This window comes from Triticum aestivum, chromosome 5A (genome assembly GCF_018294505.1).
Source record: "Triticum aestivum cultivar Chinese Spring chromosome 5A, IWGSC CS RefSeq v2.1, whole genome shotgun sequence".
NCBI classification, from domain to species: Eukaryota; Viridiplantae; Streptophyta; class Magnoliopsida; order Poales; family Poaceae; genus Triticum; species Triticum aestivum.
This window is the reverse complement of record NC_057806.1, coordinates 618,259,032-618,275,772: the sequence shown is the minus strand read 5'-3', so window position 1 is coordinate 618,275,772 and position 16,741 is coordinate 618,259,032. Positions and strand designations below refer to the sequence as shown.

General features: G+C 41.8%; 1 protein-coding gene across 1 annotated transcript; it reads right to left on the bottom strand.

Annotated features, from left to right (window-relative positions):
• Positions 1–5,526: 5,526 nt before the first annotated feature.
• On the bottom strand, positions 5,527–8,995 carry LOC123101642 (G-type lectin S-receptor-like serine/threonine-protein kinase At2g19130). The gene is made up of 2 exons (XM_044523000.1): positions 6,469–8,995; positions 5,527–5,915 (listed from the first exon to the last, which is right to left on the bottom strand). The coding sequence occupies exons 1-2, from the start codon at positions 8,993–8,995 to the stop codon at positions 5,527–5,529; spliced, it is 2,916 nt and encodes a 971-aa protein (XP_044378935.1).
• Positions 8,996–16,741: the final 7,746 nt, after the last annotated feature.

The window sequence follows — 16,741 nt, the reverse complement described above, 5'->3', positions numbered from 1 at the left end:
GTGGCCTAGTGCGCGGAGCCAGTCAGCTTTGCCCTAGCCTTTAGGCGAGCCCTGAGCGATCGTGGCAATCACACGTAGCCATTTACAGGGTCGCTCAACTCGAGTGTTTCATTCTTTTTCGTACATTTCTTAACTGTTTTTCATTCATTTCTAAATAAATAAACAACAATTTTTTTCTCTTTCAGCTGTTTCTTTCTCATCCCTCTACCACTACAACAGGTTTGAACCATTTTTTTTCTTCTAAAAATACCAAATAAAAACCAGGTATTGCTGAATTTTAAAATGTTTTCTAATTCAAAAATGTCCATGCATTTAAAAGTGTTCTGACTGTCAAAAAATGTTTGTGGATTCAAAAAGTGTGCACTAATTCAAAATAAAATTAGTGAATTTTAAAAATGTCCATGAATTAAAATAATGATGCGTTGACTTGAAAATGTTTACAAGTTTTGTAAATGTTCAAATTTCATAAAATGTTCGCAAATTCAGAAATATTTAGAAATTAAAAATGGTCATGAATTCAGAAAATGTTTATGAATTTGAAAATTATTCAAGAATTTCAAAAAAGTTATTAAATAAAAAAATCATGAATTCAATAAAATCTAATAAATTTTAAAATTTTCTAAATTTTAAACAATGACAGTGTATGAAAGTGTTTGTGAATTTGTAAAACATGGAAAAATAAAAATAAGAAAGCCAAAAAAAATCCAAAAGAGACCCAGTAGAAAACACACTGACACAAAGAAGACTACCGTTTTAGGGAAGGTTCCCAAAACTGATGGAAAGCATATAAGAGAAACAACAAAAATGTGTAGGCCCATGTAGCAGCGGGCATTGCGTGGTATTCGTTGTGTTAGATGGGGAATAGGATTGGCATTGCTTGACCAATGTGAGATGGTTGATTTCCTAGATCGTGGTATGTGGGCTTGGTGGGTGTTACTCCAAAGTCCAAAGCAGAAACAAATACTAGGTCTAAAAAAACTGAAACAAGAACCATGGATGTTGATCTTTTTTAAAATAACGAGCACCACTCTTCGATTTCTTCTATTAAAGAAACCGATGTGTTGAACAATACAAATTAGAAAAGGTGAAAATGCTGGAAAGCCAAAAGGTAGTAGTGACATAAGCAAACAACACCACACAACCACACATGACTGTTTATTACATCACAAGTCTAAGATTTGATCAAACCCTCATTACCTTGCACATTTGTAATGTGCAGCAAGAGGTTTTGAAAAGAGATTGCACAATCACTATATAAGTATTTTGTAGACTTTATCCCGCAAGCATTCGTTTTAAGCAACTTTAGAGAAAGGACATCAAGGTAAGCATCAATGAAGAAGATAAGCTCACCCCATATGTGATTCTGGGGATCATAGACTTCATTCACCACCTGCTTCATCTTCAGGAGTCCATCCTCAATGCTTATTCGTTCTTGGCTTTTTCCACGGGATGACCCAGTTTAACTAGTCCCCAGGAAACGTGGTTGTTGATGAGAATGCATGATCCTTCGATCATGGAAGCTATGGTATGATGCAAGGCTTTGGATCTCGCCTTTGATCTTAACATCAGGAAAGCAAATATTGCTTCAGATTTCTAGAATGTAGCGAGTGACATAAACATGGGAAGCCGAGGTATTTACAACACCATTCTCCTAGAGACTGACCATTATCGTCATCAACTTGAGGATATTTTCCTTTCACTATGAAAGCAGGAAGTCGAATACTAGACATATTTTATCGGAAAGTTTTCTCTATCTCTATCTACATGTATGGTTGTTAGATTCTCTAGGTTTAGTTTTTATACCTCAGAATATTAAAAACTGGAATGAATAACAGACAACAACTATTAAGCTTGGAAAAGAGAGGAAGTTAAAATAGAGGCACATCGTGTCCTTTTCTGTTGCATTCATTATGGGAGGTTAATACATGTGTTCATAATTATTCATGAAGTACTTTTGGCATGGTGGTTGAGGAGAGATCCAAATGAGGAGAGACCTTCGATGAGGCAAGGTTTAAACATGGACTTAGAGGGTCAAACTTTTAGGCACATGCTTTAGCTAAGGTGACAATCATCATTTGAGTTGTTGTTATTATTGGATTATGGATCTCCCCAAGGCCCAGAAATTGCTTATTTTCATGTATTCAACGAATTAATCAATAAAGCAAGCCGTAGTAAATAGAGGCACATTAGTCGAGGCATCCACGACACCTCCCATTGTTGAATTGTCTGAACATCTAAACATGTCTACTCTCTTGACCCATCGTGATACTATTGTGCTTCACCGGATGCCCGGCCCAGGAAATTCCCAAAGATCAATATGCGAGGCTTTTTAGAAGAAAAAAGTTTAGGGCTTTTCCATCCGCAATGAGCAGGGCACGAGAACAGAGGGGTTCAACATCATTTAAGACGCCCTTCATGCGAAAACTGAATCTCGTCTCAGGGTGTTGCATTGCAATTTGCGGCCGATGCAGGTATGGGTTGTGTGATGCTTGAAATTGATGTGATTCTTAGGAATGCATTGATGAGGAATGACCCTGAATAATCTAGGAACATCGTCATTGTTGGACTGATTTTTGGGAGACCCCCCGATAGGGTGTATTGGCTAGACCAATAGATTAGAGGGGAAACATGAGATGGTTTACCCAGGTTAGGCCCTCTGGGATCGAGTTAAAACCCTACTTCCTGCTCATTTTGTATTGATTGATGTATATGGGTGTACAATGATGATCGAGCGATTGAGAATAATCTCTAGGTTCTTTATCTACCAACTAGTCCTCTCCCGGCTATAAAGGATACTTGGGTCTAGGGTTTACAAGCTCCTAGTCGATTAAGATAACGGAGGAGTCCTCCTGGACGTCGGCCTCCTTGTCTTGTATTCCAAGTCTTCCGGGTCCTTCTTTCTATAGGGCCCGTAGGCCGGGACGTCAGCCCAGGGCATAAACCGACCTAGGGGGTCATGAGCCAACCTACTTGGGTCGGCTTCCGGTATGAGGAGGCACCCCTAGGACGTAACACCGCCATTCATCTTTTCCTGAACATGATAATCTTTAGTCTGACAGTACACAATTCTACCTCACATGGGATGTGAATTATCTATTATTTTCCATTTTCGAATGATTTTTTAGCCTTTCATTGATCCCTGATGTTTTACTAGCTTCATAGAGCCCAATGTTGTTTATTGTGATCGGATAGTTGATGTTGCTGCTGCTTTTTTACAGAGTAATATTTTAGCTATCATGATTGTAGTGGAAATAATTTGAGAGTAGAGGGTATATCATTGTTAGTGAAGTAAACTTAGCGGGTATGTGTATGTGGGTCTTACGTGAAGGCCGCCATACAACAAGACAGATTTAAAACATCTAAGTTTTTTTGAATGGATTCTCTTACCTCGTAAGTGTGCGATTTAATCCTACGGGTGAGGCCACGAATGGAGCATCTCAACTACTGGCTCGGATCAAAGATAAGGTCGCCTTGAGACTCCGCTCGCTTTCACAGAAGTGTTCGACTGGTGGCTTAGGTTGAAGATAAGACCACCTCAAGGCACCCCATCTCTCAACGTCATTCATCCCTTTCGAGGTCCATCTTTGGTCTTCATTGCTGGCCGCTTGAAGGAGCATGGCTAAAACTGATGCATGTTGTTGACTAGAGGATGAAGAATTTTTTTGAGCTGAAACCGTAGAACAAAGTGTTCTACGGTAAAATTTTCATTAATAAATAGTAAAAATACAAGAAAAGTACAAATCAACCAATACCAGTTTTAGTAAAACCCATAATTAAATTACAAGTACTGCTGGATCCAGATTCTGATCTGTTCTGACTTTGATGTTTTAGCTCTGAGCTCTGAAGCTTGTAGTCCTTCTTTCATGTAATGCTTCCATGTCTCCAATGATGGGGCAGCTCTCCTGAAGATTTTGTCATTTCTACTCATCTAGATGGCCCAGCAACCCTGAATAATAATGTCCATTGCAAAGTCTGATGGAAGGAGCCTCATGGAAAGATGAATCTCATCATATGCCGATATGCCTCTGGACTTAGTTGGGATAATGGAGTGCCAACATGTTAAGGCAAATTGACAATCCCAGAACAGGTGGATAGTTGTTTCCTCTATGGTATCTGTACATAGGGCACAATTATAATCATCTAGATGCATGGATATCCTATGGAGGAAATTTCTGGTACTGAGGTGATCCCATATCAACAGCCAGGAAAAGATTTTATGGTGTAGTCTACATGATGACTTCCACAATGTTCTGAAAATGTCATGTGCTAGGATATCCCCTCTGATGGCTTTGTACATTTTCATAGCTGAGTAATTGGGTGACGCCCATGCATATACCCATTTATCATTATGTGTAGAAGAAGCTTGCTCAGTCATGATCGTTTGCAATGATGTGAATTGTTCAAATGCAAGCTGTGAAAGAGGCCTGTGAAAGAGTTGGCTAGTGTCTGCATGCTGAAGGGCATCACTCAAGGTGATAGTCTGATTTATAGCATATGAATGGAGCTCTGGGAATTTATTGAGGAGTGGGATATCTTGCCACCGATCAGTCCAAAGGCTCATTGAATCTCCAATACCTGCTTTACAGATAGCATGCTGCTTAAACAGTGGGAGTAGTTTCAGAATATCTCTCCACCAAAAAGATCCAACTTTCTGCTCCCCGGTATCCTGTTCTGGTAGTGTTTCTCCCAGATGATATGAACCCAAGGTGTATCCACTTTGTTAAAGAACTTATGCAAAAATTTCAGTAGCAGTGCCTTGTTATGTAAGTGAAGATCTAAAACCCCAAGTCCACCCTGGTTCTTTGGTTTATTAACTTTGTCCCAGGCAATAAGTACAGAGCCTTTGTCTAAGGTACCATATTTTCTCCAAAAGCAGTTCATAAGATAAGTGTTGATTTGCTTGACAACTGTTTTGGGTATCATCAGGGTGCTCATGAAAAAAGTGGGCATGCTTGTGAAGATGGATTTAATGAGGGTGAGTTTGTCTCCAGTGGACAGCATGGTGGAGCAGCTTAGAAGTCTTGTCTCAATCCTTTGAAGCAGAGGAATAAAATGCTCAATTTTAGGCCTGGTTAGACACAGTGGGAGCCCCAGATAATTGAGTGGCAGAGTACAAATATTGCATCCTAAAATCCTTGAAAGTTCAATCATCTTCTCAGGAGGGGTGTTAATGGAGATCATTGTAGATTTTGCATAATTCACCTTGAGTCCTGTGTAATGAGCATAATGAAGCAGAAGATTTTTAATATGCCGCACCTGCCTATGATCAGCCTTTGCCACTAAGATAGTATCATCTGCATACTGAATGATTGGATAATCAGGGCAAGTAGTATGGATGAGTGGTCGCTCAATCATGGATGCATGGCAGGCTTCATTGAAAATAGTCTGTAGTAAATCAGCAGCAATCACAAAAACTAGTGGTGACAGAGGGTCTCCTTGCCTAACTCCATTGCTACAGAGGAATTGCTTGCCAGGAACACCATTAAGCAGAACAGATGAATAACCAGAGTCATAAATCATTTTGATTCAATGGATCCACTTGTCCCCAAAACCTTTAGCTTGCAGGATCTCAATAATAGTATCATGGTTCAACATGTCAAATGCTTTTTCAAAGTCCAGCTTGAGGAGAATGATTTCTTTTCTGCTTTGTTGGCATTGGTGTATATATTCAAATGACCATGCTAAACAATCCTGAATACATCTGTGATTCAGAAAGCCATATTGATTTCTGTGGACCATGCCAAGGATGAGTTTCTGAAGTCTATTTGCTAGCAATTTGGTGATGATTTTGAGAGTGCAGTTCAATAGTGAAATAGGCCTGAAATCAGCTGGTGTAATTGCATGATCCTTCTTAGGGATGAGGGTAATGTAAGAGTAGTTGATGCTCTGGATATTAACTTGACCTGAGTGGAAATCTGCAATGAGTTTATAAAAATCAGGAGCAATAATATCCCAAGAGTGTTTGAGGAATGCAACATTGAACCCATCAGGGCCAGGAGATTTGTCTGCAGGCATATGTTTGATGACATAGTCAATCTCCTCCTTTGTGAATGGGGTTTCTAACTCAGAGAGATCCTCATGTGGTTGGAGCAGCTGGTGTAACAGAAGAGGGTTGGATGTTGGAATCCTAGTTCCTAGAGGATGAAGAATGGGTAGTGACATAGATATATATTGACATTTTTGAATGGCGCCTCGATGGATGCTATTACATCTATCCACTACCTTTCTCGAGATCTGTGCAGGTGAGATAATGAAAGTGAAAATACTCATATCGTGTACATGGTGTATATATTTATCGTCTCAACATACCATACACATATTTCTAGTAGGGACATAATTTTGCAACAATACTTGCATACAAAAAAATTGACATCAAATAAGAGCCAATTCAAATACTACAATCTTGCATTCCTTTGATTCCTTCCCCCATATTGCAATTCTAAAATTTGTTGCAACAATATTAGGCACATTGACTATGCAGGTTTACTATGTACATTGAAGATGTTGCATCATAGTGTTCCTTCATAGCAGCAAGTTGTCTCGGCATCGGGGGCATATCAATCTCCTGCAGACCCTCGAGAATCTTGACCACTTCACCCATCGTTGGTCGATCAAACTCATTATCTTGTATGCACCAAAATGCAACTTTGCAAATCCGTTCAGCCTCTTCCAAGTTGAAGTCACCATGTAATTTCGGGTCGACCAAACTTCCCACGTCACCACCCTGAAGCTTGTTGATGGCTTTAATTGGAAAATATTTGACATAGTAGCTCTCACTAGTATTGTATGTTTCTGGTGAATTCCTACTTCCAGATAAGATTTCCAAAAGTACCACGCCAAAGCTATAAACATCAATTTTCGGTGTAATAGCAACTCCGCTAAGCCACTCTGGGGCAATATAACCTGCAGTTCCTCTTAATGTGGTCAGGATTCGACTAAAATCCCTTCCCACTAATGTTGCCAAGCCAAAATCTGCAACTTTGGGAACAAATGATGCATCTACAAGTATATTCTCTGGCTTAATATCACAATGTATGATGCATTCATGACAATTATGATGCAAGTAGGACAATCCTCTCGCAACTCCAAGGGTTATTTGATATCTGGTGTTCCAACTTAGGACAACAACATTAACATTGTCCTTCTTAAATAGATGGCCATCAAGAGATCCATTTAACATGTGCTCATACACAAGTAGCCTTTTATCACCTTCGCTGCAGAAACCAATCAATTTGACTATGTTGATATGTTGGATCAGCCCAACTGAGCTCACCTCTGCCCTGAATTGCTTCTCTCCTTGATAGGCACTATCAAGCCTTTTCACTGCTATACTAGTCATGTCACTTAGTACTCCCTTGTATACAGAACCAAAACCACCACCTCCTAGCTTTTCTGAGAAGTTTCTAGTAGCATGGACTAAATCAGTGTATCTAAAGACCATAATCCCTCCGCAACTGCCTTGATTATCATATAAAGGCAAACCAAATCGCTTGAATCTGTTCCTCCAAATCAGTGACAATACTATGAGCATTATTAATCCAAAACCAATAATGCTTGCAGCAGCAATAACTCCAACGTTTGGTTTTCTTTTGTTTTTTCTCAAACTTAGTAGAAAATATTTTGTGGCAAGGCGAACGTAAAGAACATCTTCAGCTCTATTATCAGTGCCATAATTCAGATTTACACTAAGCAATTCTCCATTCCAGATAGAGCATAGTTGATTGGTAAAGGAATAAGCAGTGCATGAGCAGGAACTGAGGCAAGCTTCTTCACAGTTTCTTTGACTGCTAACAACGACTATTGTTTGGGGCTTGTAAGGCAATTTAACTTGAGCAATGCGGTGAAACACGTCTGTTGAACTTGTAATGTTTTTGTCACTAGTGCTGCAATGTAGTGGTGTATTTCGGATGCATCCTCCTGTTCGATCATTAGACTCCCAGTCCACCAGTGACTTCTTAGAGAATCCCTCCATACAATCACATAATCGATATGCATTGTTGTTGCAGACTGTGAAAGGTCCGCATGTAGCAGGAGTAGTGCATGGATCGTAAGGTTGGGCATGTATGGTTTCCCAAGTCTGTTTGGCTTGCAACCAAAAGTTTAGTTTTATCCGACCAGAGATATCTAGTGAAGCAAATATGGAAGATGAATCATCCAAACAAGTGTACATGTAGTACTCCTCTTGGTTGTTATTAACATATGTTGGGTTAATCAATCGTTTGGCCAGAGGATCCAAATATACCAGTGACTTGAGTATCAATGATGATTGTTTGGATGATGCATATTGCCAATACACTACGGAAGGGTCGTTGCGGCGCTTGAGGACGATCCCACTGGTGCCTTCTAGTTCAACACTATATGAGCCAAGACATGGATCAGTGAGGCTCTTCTTTGAAATGACTGAACGACTCAAGCCGGTGACCTTGTTCCGACCAAACTTGGCGCCGGGAAGCAAAACATCTGTTGGGTAATCGAAGCTCTGCCACAACATCTCTTGGCTATTTGTGAGTAGGGCAAGGTTTCCACTGTTCAAGAGAACAATGGCACTACTGTTTTTGTTGTTGGTTTGTGTCCTATTGACAATGTGAGTGGACCAAACAACGGAGTCCTTGCCGGCATCAGCATGGTTTATGATGATGACAAGATTTCCATCACTTGAGATCTTGAGCTGTGTTGAGTTGAGTTTGGGATGTGTGATGGGATCCTCCCTATTAGCTACCCACACAGTAGTAAAAACTGGGATTTTATTGAACCATATGCCAAGAAACCAACTGGAGCTGGTGTTGTGGTGGAACTTACTACCGCTGATGGTGCATGCAGTGTTAGCTGGTTGGAAGAAGCCCAGCGCGAACTTGCCGTTTCTTGAGACGAGCTTGCTGCCACCGACGGCAGCAAGCACTTGGCCTGCCATGAGAGTGTCCCTTGCGGAAGAGCACCGAGGAGCTGCGTGCGAGAGTACGAGAAGCCCGAGTAATATGTAGAGGAAAGGAGGCATGGAGAAGTGTAGTATGAGGTGAGTTGTTGGAGAAGAGAGGAGGTCTGGATGGAGGATGAATGTTGTGCTCTGCTGTTCAGAGAAGGAAGAAGACGATGTGTGTGTGTGTATATAGGGAAGGAAAATGCATCCTCCTCCTAGTACCTACGAACGGGTGTACGTACGTTGTTGAGGCTGAGATCAGTTAGCTGGCAGGAAGGTCACCACTGGGTTTCGGTTAACATATATTCAATCAGTTAGTTGCTATACCAAGTCCTTCTGTTTTACGCAGTCAACTCTTGCTTCTCGACCTTCAACGTACGGACGGACCGCCGCCATGGACGACAGTTCACGCACCATGCATGCACCCAGCTGTTCACCATTGTCCTAATCCAGGAGCCTAATTTAGTTAGCGTATTCATACAGTTTTGTAGGATTCTGAAAGTCCACGATGCTGGCTAGAGAAGACCTAATTTAAACCCTTTTTTGTATACTTGACAGATCAATGTTTCTGTTGTATGGCTATAGAAAACCGTTCCTTCAAATAACAAACAGACAAGTTGAGTACATGAAATATTAGTCAAAGGTCATGTACGTACTGTACTAGCTAACCATGTAAGTTGAAGTTTCCTATGAGGAATTGCGAAGGGTGATTGATTTGCGCTCTATCAGGTGTTAATTAATCACTAAACAAATATTTCATCTAGTAAACTTCATCAATCAAATCAATGTAAGAATGTTTATCAAGATCTAACGAATTCCAGTTGCTAAATTATATTATCGATCGTGGGGAGTTATAACTCCAAATGTCCACGGTGAGTGACTGACGAAAAAGAATTATTTGACTAAGTAGTGACAAATAAATTTAATCTCTCCGCCGGCACCATTTTCATATAGGGTTTGTACAATTGTATACACAACCATTATTATATATCATAGCAAATAGACCACACTTTTGTGATAATTTTATAGATGTGTACACTGACCGTACGACGCAGATGTTGAGAGCAATTTATGTACATGTACAAAACTGTTGTACATGTGTCAGGTGGTTAGCGCGTTGTTAGCTAGCCCTGTTGATAACTTGGGTTTAATTTTAAACAAGATTCTAATTTAATTGATGGCGGCTAGCTAGTCCTATGTTATTATTATATACGGTTAGGAGAATTCGACCTTTGACTAGTGTTTTCTTTAGTAGTTTCACAGTTTATTGATCTCTTTGCTTTTCATTGTTCATCAATATTACTGAATGATTTAAGAGCTTCTTTGATTTGCATCTCAAAACGTAGGTAGAAAAAAAATGCAAGAACATATATCATGATGGGAGAGTGTTTGATACCATAGAAAAAACAAAGACATTATATCAATAGGTTTGAGTGGACGGAAGTTTTCCTCTAAAATATAGCACAAATGAATCCTCTAGAGACAAATACTAAGGATTCCAATCATTCTAATCAAACAACCATTATACGAAATATTCCTAAAGATCCAAATCCTCCAAAATTCCTATACAATTTTCTTTGAATCAAAGGAGCCCTAGGTGCGTTTGCTAGCTAGTAAGGTTCATTTTGTTGTAAGAAAGAAAACTTTCTCTATGCTACTACGAAACACCATGGCCCACATGGCTAAAATGGCTCATTGCACATGGAACTTGGGCCCATTGCTACCACCATGTCGCTAATATCCACTTCCTTCATGTGTATGTTGCATCTACTATCTACTACTACTTATAAAAGCATGAGTTTGGTGAATCCAAACGATCTCAACCATTCAATCACCTATGTCCAACATCCCAGGTCGCTCCATTGATGTATCCATCACATCACCACAATTTGGAAACAACATTGATTGCATTAATTGTAGTTATCTATTACTACTTATAAAAGCGCGAATTTGGTGAATCCAAATGATCTCAACCATTCATCACCTATATCCAACGTCCCACATCGCTCCAATCTTGTACCCATTACATCACCACAATTTGGAAACAACATTGATTGCATTAATTGTAATTAACCTTGAAAAAATCATTAATTTCATTGGTTGGAATTAATCTTGAGAATAAAATTAATCTACCACTACTTATAGAAGTGTGAGTTTGGTGAATCCAAACGATCTCAACCATTCAATCACCTATATCCAACGTCCCATGTCGCTCCAATGATGTATCCATCACATCACCACAATTTGGAAACAACATTGATTACATTAATAGTAATTAACTTGGAAAAGATCATTAATTTCATTGGTTGCAATTAATCTTGATTTTTTGCATAAATTATATTTTCTTGAACATTTACTCATTGCTCTTTATCCCTTCAGTTGTATTAGGCCACGACCAATTCTAAGAATAAGATGGGCGGGACGAAGTGTGTTCCTACACTGTTGAGGACGCAGTCTCTATTGTAGGCTACATGGCTGCCCAATCCCCCACAATTAAATGGTAGTGCGTTGTCAAGCCACCCTACAGGTGGTCCAAGCTGAGTCAACACCTGAAGCTCGACCACATCAACCGGGCAACAACATAGCCCTAGATGGCGACCCCTATACCACAAATGAGGACCTTGTCACATTGAGAAGCTGAGAAAGAATGGCGTGACATAGCATTTAAAAGAGGACACCGCTACAGGTCTACAACCAATGCACCGTGAGCATGACCATGTTGGCACATGACATAGCTCAGATTCCTGAGTTGCCAAACAATAGACAACATTTGTTCATCAACATGGGAGAGTTACGAGAGTGGGAGACCACCATGCAAAACTCCTTAAGATCATATCAAACTGGAGGTGCGTTGCACGCACATGATAACTAGTAGTACTAGGTGGGACACCCATGTAAGATTAGCAATACCGACAACACATTCCATTTTTTGATGATTATGAGAGCCATCAACGAGAAATTAGGCAAGTAGGCAGTGTTGAAAGTCAGTTCTTCGACTTGGAGGGTTGATGCGGAACTAAGTTGACAAAGGTGACTGGCTTCATGGCTCAAAGGGTCCGACTGGCTTTGAGTGGGCGAAGGCCAGTGAAATTGTGGTATCAAGGCTCCGTGCGACATCAAGGTGATGGATAAGACCGACATCGTAGCTTCAAGGGTCCACGTAGCTTTAGGTTGGTGAAGGCAAGCTATGTTGCAATGTCATAGCTTCATGCAGGCATCAAAAGTGATGCGGATGAGTGGCATCATTGCTGCAAGGGTACGCACCTTGTACTTGGTGAAGGCGAGCGACTTTATGACATTGAGGCTCCATGTCGTACCAAGGGAAAAGAGACAAGTGGCATTGTAATACCGATGCTCATGAAGTATCATGGTGATGGAGACTACTAGCATCACAACTAGGGTCCGCATAGCTTTGGTTGGCAAAGGCAAGTGGCATAGCAGCACCGAGGCTCCATGCGGCATTAGAGCGACCGATATGAGTGTTTTTGCCGCTCCAAGGATCTCTTGAGGAGCCTATCACCTTCCTGAACCTGCAAGGGTATGTATTCTATACTTTCAGCATGTTAGATGTGAACTTTACCTTATTCATTTATTTTATGAAGCTTTAGGTTGATGTGTCTTGCTTTCGGTGAGTGAAGTTTCAACTTTGGTCGGAACTTTCTTAGGCAATGCCTTCTAGCTTCCTTAGCTTAACACAATGGTTGATCTCGCACATGATGGCGCTAGTGTTGTTTTCATGCAAACAACATGAGAGTAGGGGTAACTCATCATTAGTATTTACGGAGTAAAGTTAGCAGGGTGTATATGGATGTCTACTACGCAACCTTCTTCTTGTAGACTCGTGTTGGGCCTCCAAGCATAGAGTTTTGTAGGACAGTAGCAATTTTTCCTCAAGTGAATGACCTAAAGTTCATCCATCCGTGGGAGGCGTAGGATGAAGATGGTCTCTCTCAAACAACCATGCAACCAATAACAAAGATTCTTGTGTCCCCAACACACCCAATACAATGGTAAATTGTATAGGTGCACTAGTTCGGTGAAGAGATGGTGATACAAGTGCAATATGGATAGTAGATATAGGTTTTTGTAATCTGAAAATATAAAAACAGCAAGGCAACTAATAAAAAAGTGAGCGAAAACGGTATTGCAATGCTTGAAAACAAGGCATAGGGTTCATACTTTCACTAGTGCAAGTTCTCTCAACAATGATAACATAATTAGATCATATAACAATCCCTCTATGTGCAATAAAAGTCACTCCAAAGTTCCTATCGCGGAGAACATAAGATGAAATTGCTTGTAGGGTACGAAATCACCTCAAAGTTATTCTTTCCGATCAATCCATTGAGCTATTTCTATAAGTGTCACAAACAGCCCTAGAGTTCGTAGTAAAATAACACCATATGATACACATCAATCAACCCTAATGTCACCTAGATACTCCAATGTTACCACAAGTATCCGGCGTTAATTATACAATATGCATCAAACAACTTCAGATTCATAATATTCAATCCAACAGAAAGAACCTCAAAGAGTGCCCCAAGATTCCTACCGAAGAAACAAGGACAAAAATGTGCATCAATCCCTATGCATAGATTACCCCAATGTCACCTCGGGAATCCGCGAGTTGAGTGCCAAAACATACATCAAGTGAATCAATAGAACACTCCATTGTCACCACGGGTATCCCATGCAAGACATACATCAAGTGTTCTCAAATCCACAATTGTATTCAATCTGATAATAGTGAAACTTCAATGGTAAAACTCAATTCATCACAAGAAGATAGAGGGGGAGAAACACCATATGATCCAACTATAGTAACAAAGCTCGCGGTACATCAAGATTGTGCCATATCAAGAACACGAGTGAAAGGGCATTTCCCTACTTTATGTTTTGGATGATGATGACAACCCTTTGTGGTCTAATCGTGTGCTATATGTTTCAGGTTCTCGATGCTTAGGCTTACATCAGATTGCTATTGCCTCTCGAAGGAAAAGATCGAAGACGTGTCCTCTATGCTTTTATTTTCTTTGGTCGTAGAGTACCCGTACTATCAAGAGGGAATCCTCATTAGGAAGCTCTGGGGGAATCAGTTCACGTACACTCTTGCCACCCTCTCTTTGCCTTCCTCAGGTGTGTGTGTGAGAGAGAAGTTTTCCTTGCCTCTTCCCCTCTTTCCTGCTCACTGTTTCTGCCCAGCGGTTGTACCGCTCTCTGGAGCGGTTGTACCGCTGGGTCTTATCGCTCACCAGCTTTTGCTCGAGCGGTTGTACCGCTACCTCCGGGCGGTGGTACCGCCACCATGCTCTGCAACAGCTGGGGCGGTGGTTCCGTCCATATACCGCTCAAGTACCACTCTCGCCTCTGGTTTGATGCGGTTCTTGGGCGGTAGTGGCCCGGTTGGTCCGGTCGTTCCACGATGACCGGTACCACCGGTGTTCCGAGCGGTTCTTCCACTCAGAACTTAGCCGCCCAAGAGCTCAAGGCCATGCGGTTGTTCCGGCCAGGCACCGCCCAAGTACCGGTCAAGCTCCTGTTTTGATGCGGTGGTTGTGCGGTAGCCAGGCGGTTAGTACGGTTATTTTTCTTAGCCGGTACTACCGCCCGCCTGTCCGGTTGTACCGCTTGGTAGGGTTCTGCTGTTACACCGTGAGTCCCGGTTGTACCGGGACAAGGACCGATTGTACCGCTGCAGTGCAAAAACGCAGTAACGGTTGGAAATGTGGGGTGACTATTTAAGGGAGCTTCTCCCACCTACCACTCCCACCTTTGACCTCTCTCACTCCACCATTAATGCCCCTCAAGCTCTCTTGCCCGATCTCTCTCTCTCTAGCCACTCAAACTTGTTGATTTGCTAGGGATTGAAGGAGGAGACCTAGATCTACACTTCCACCAAAGGATATTTGCTTCCCCCATACTTTCTTGTGTGGATTTTGTTACTCTTGGGTGTTTGAGCACCCTAGATGGTTGAGGTCACCTCGGAGCCATATTCCATTGTGGTGAAGCTTCGTGGTTCTTGTTGGGAGCCTCCAATTAAGTTGTGGAGGGAGCCCCAACCTTGTTTGTAAAGGTTCGGTCGCCGCCTTCAAGGGCACCAATAGTGGAATCACGGCATCTCGCATTGTGTGAGGGCATGAGGAGAATATGGTGGCCCTAGTGGCTTCTTGGGGAGCATTGTGCCTCCACACCGCTCCAACGGAGACGTACTTCCCCTCAAAGGGAAGGAACTTCGGCAACACATCCTCGTCTCCACCGTCTCCACTCTTGGTTATCTCGTGCCTCTATTTAAGCAAGCTTACTCGTTTCATATCTCTTGCTTGCTTGTGTACCTATCCTCGTTGCATCATATAGTTTGCTCACCTAGTTGCATATCTAGACAACCTACTTTGATGCAAAGTTTAAATTGTTAAAGAAAAGCTAAAAATTGTTAGTTGCCTATTCACCCCCCTCTAGTCAACCATATTGATCCTTTCAATTGGTATCAGAGCCTCGTCTCTTTATTAAGGACTTTACCGTCCGAAGAGTATGGTTGATACCGTAGATAGAGCAGAGGAACACTCTGGTGTGAATCCTATCTCGTCTATGGGCGATGGGGGAACTTCGGTCTCTCGTGAGGAGTTCAATGTAGCCTTGGAGACATTGAAAACCTCCATGACGACCGAAGTTGAAAGCATGTTTACTAAATTTCTTGAGGGGCTTAAACTATCCACCGCACCGTTGAAAGTGGGGGATCCCGCCAACAAGGTGTCAGATGCTATCCCCGACAAGGGGGAAGCTAGTAGTGAAAAGGCTCATTCTTCTAGTGGCAAGAATGGCACCGGCATCTTTGCCCATGTGGAACCACCACTTGTTTATGGTGGACCAGTTCCTTCTACTCATTTGAATCATGCCGGTCCTCCTCCTAAGATTGTGAAAAATGAGGATTTTGATTCTTGGGTTTACCGCTTTAAACGTCATTTAAATCATGTGAACACTAACCTTTGGAGAATCATTGAAGAAGGTTTCTACCCACATGATCCAAGCAACTTCACTCCTCGAGAAGCCGCGGACAATCAATTCAATGAGAATGCTCTCTTCATCATTCAAGATGCAATTCCACCCGAAGACCTACCTCATCTTCGTCCCTTCGCCTTGGCCAAAGATGCATGACATTGTGTCGTGTCTCTCTACCGGGGAAGCGCAAGCATTCAACGCTCCAACTATGAAGTGGTACAAGATGAGGTCGATGAGTTTGCAATGAAGGAAGATGAAGAACCTCGTGAGCTTTATCGGAGAGTCACCAAACTCACGGTCTCACTACGAGATCACGGGAGCATGGACACGGATGACAATTGGATCAAGCGCAAATTCCTCAAGGAAATGATGCCCTACCACAAGGCCATGTCCTCCGTCATTCGCCAAAGACCGGACTTCCACACTTTGACCTCAAGCGAAGTGTTGGATGAGTTTGTGGCCATGAACATTTTGGACAAGACCGCCGATAATGCGGTGCTCCGTTTTCAACGGGCAAAGAAGCCTAACCTTGCATTGAAGGCCAAGCTCACCGTGGAACAAGAAGAGGAAGAAGAGGAGAGCAACCCCGAAGATACAAAGTATGCATATCATGAACACATGGCACTTGCTTCAAGGCAATTTTGGAGCAAGAAAAACTCGAGGCCCAACTTTAGCAAAAATGACTCGAGTGGCACAAGGGGCAAGCAACGTGTAAGGACTTGCTACAATTGCGGCAACATCAGTCATTTCATTGCGGAATGCCCGTATGAGAAGAGGGAAGACAATGGTGGCAAACTCATCCGAAAGGACAAGGCCAAGTCGTTC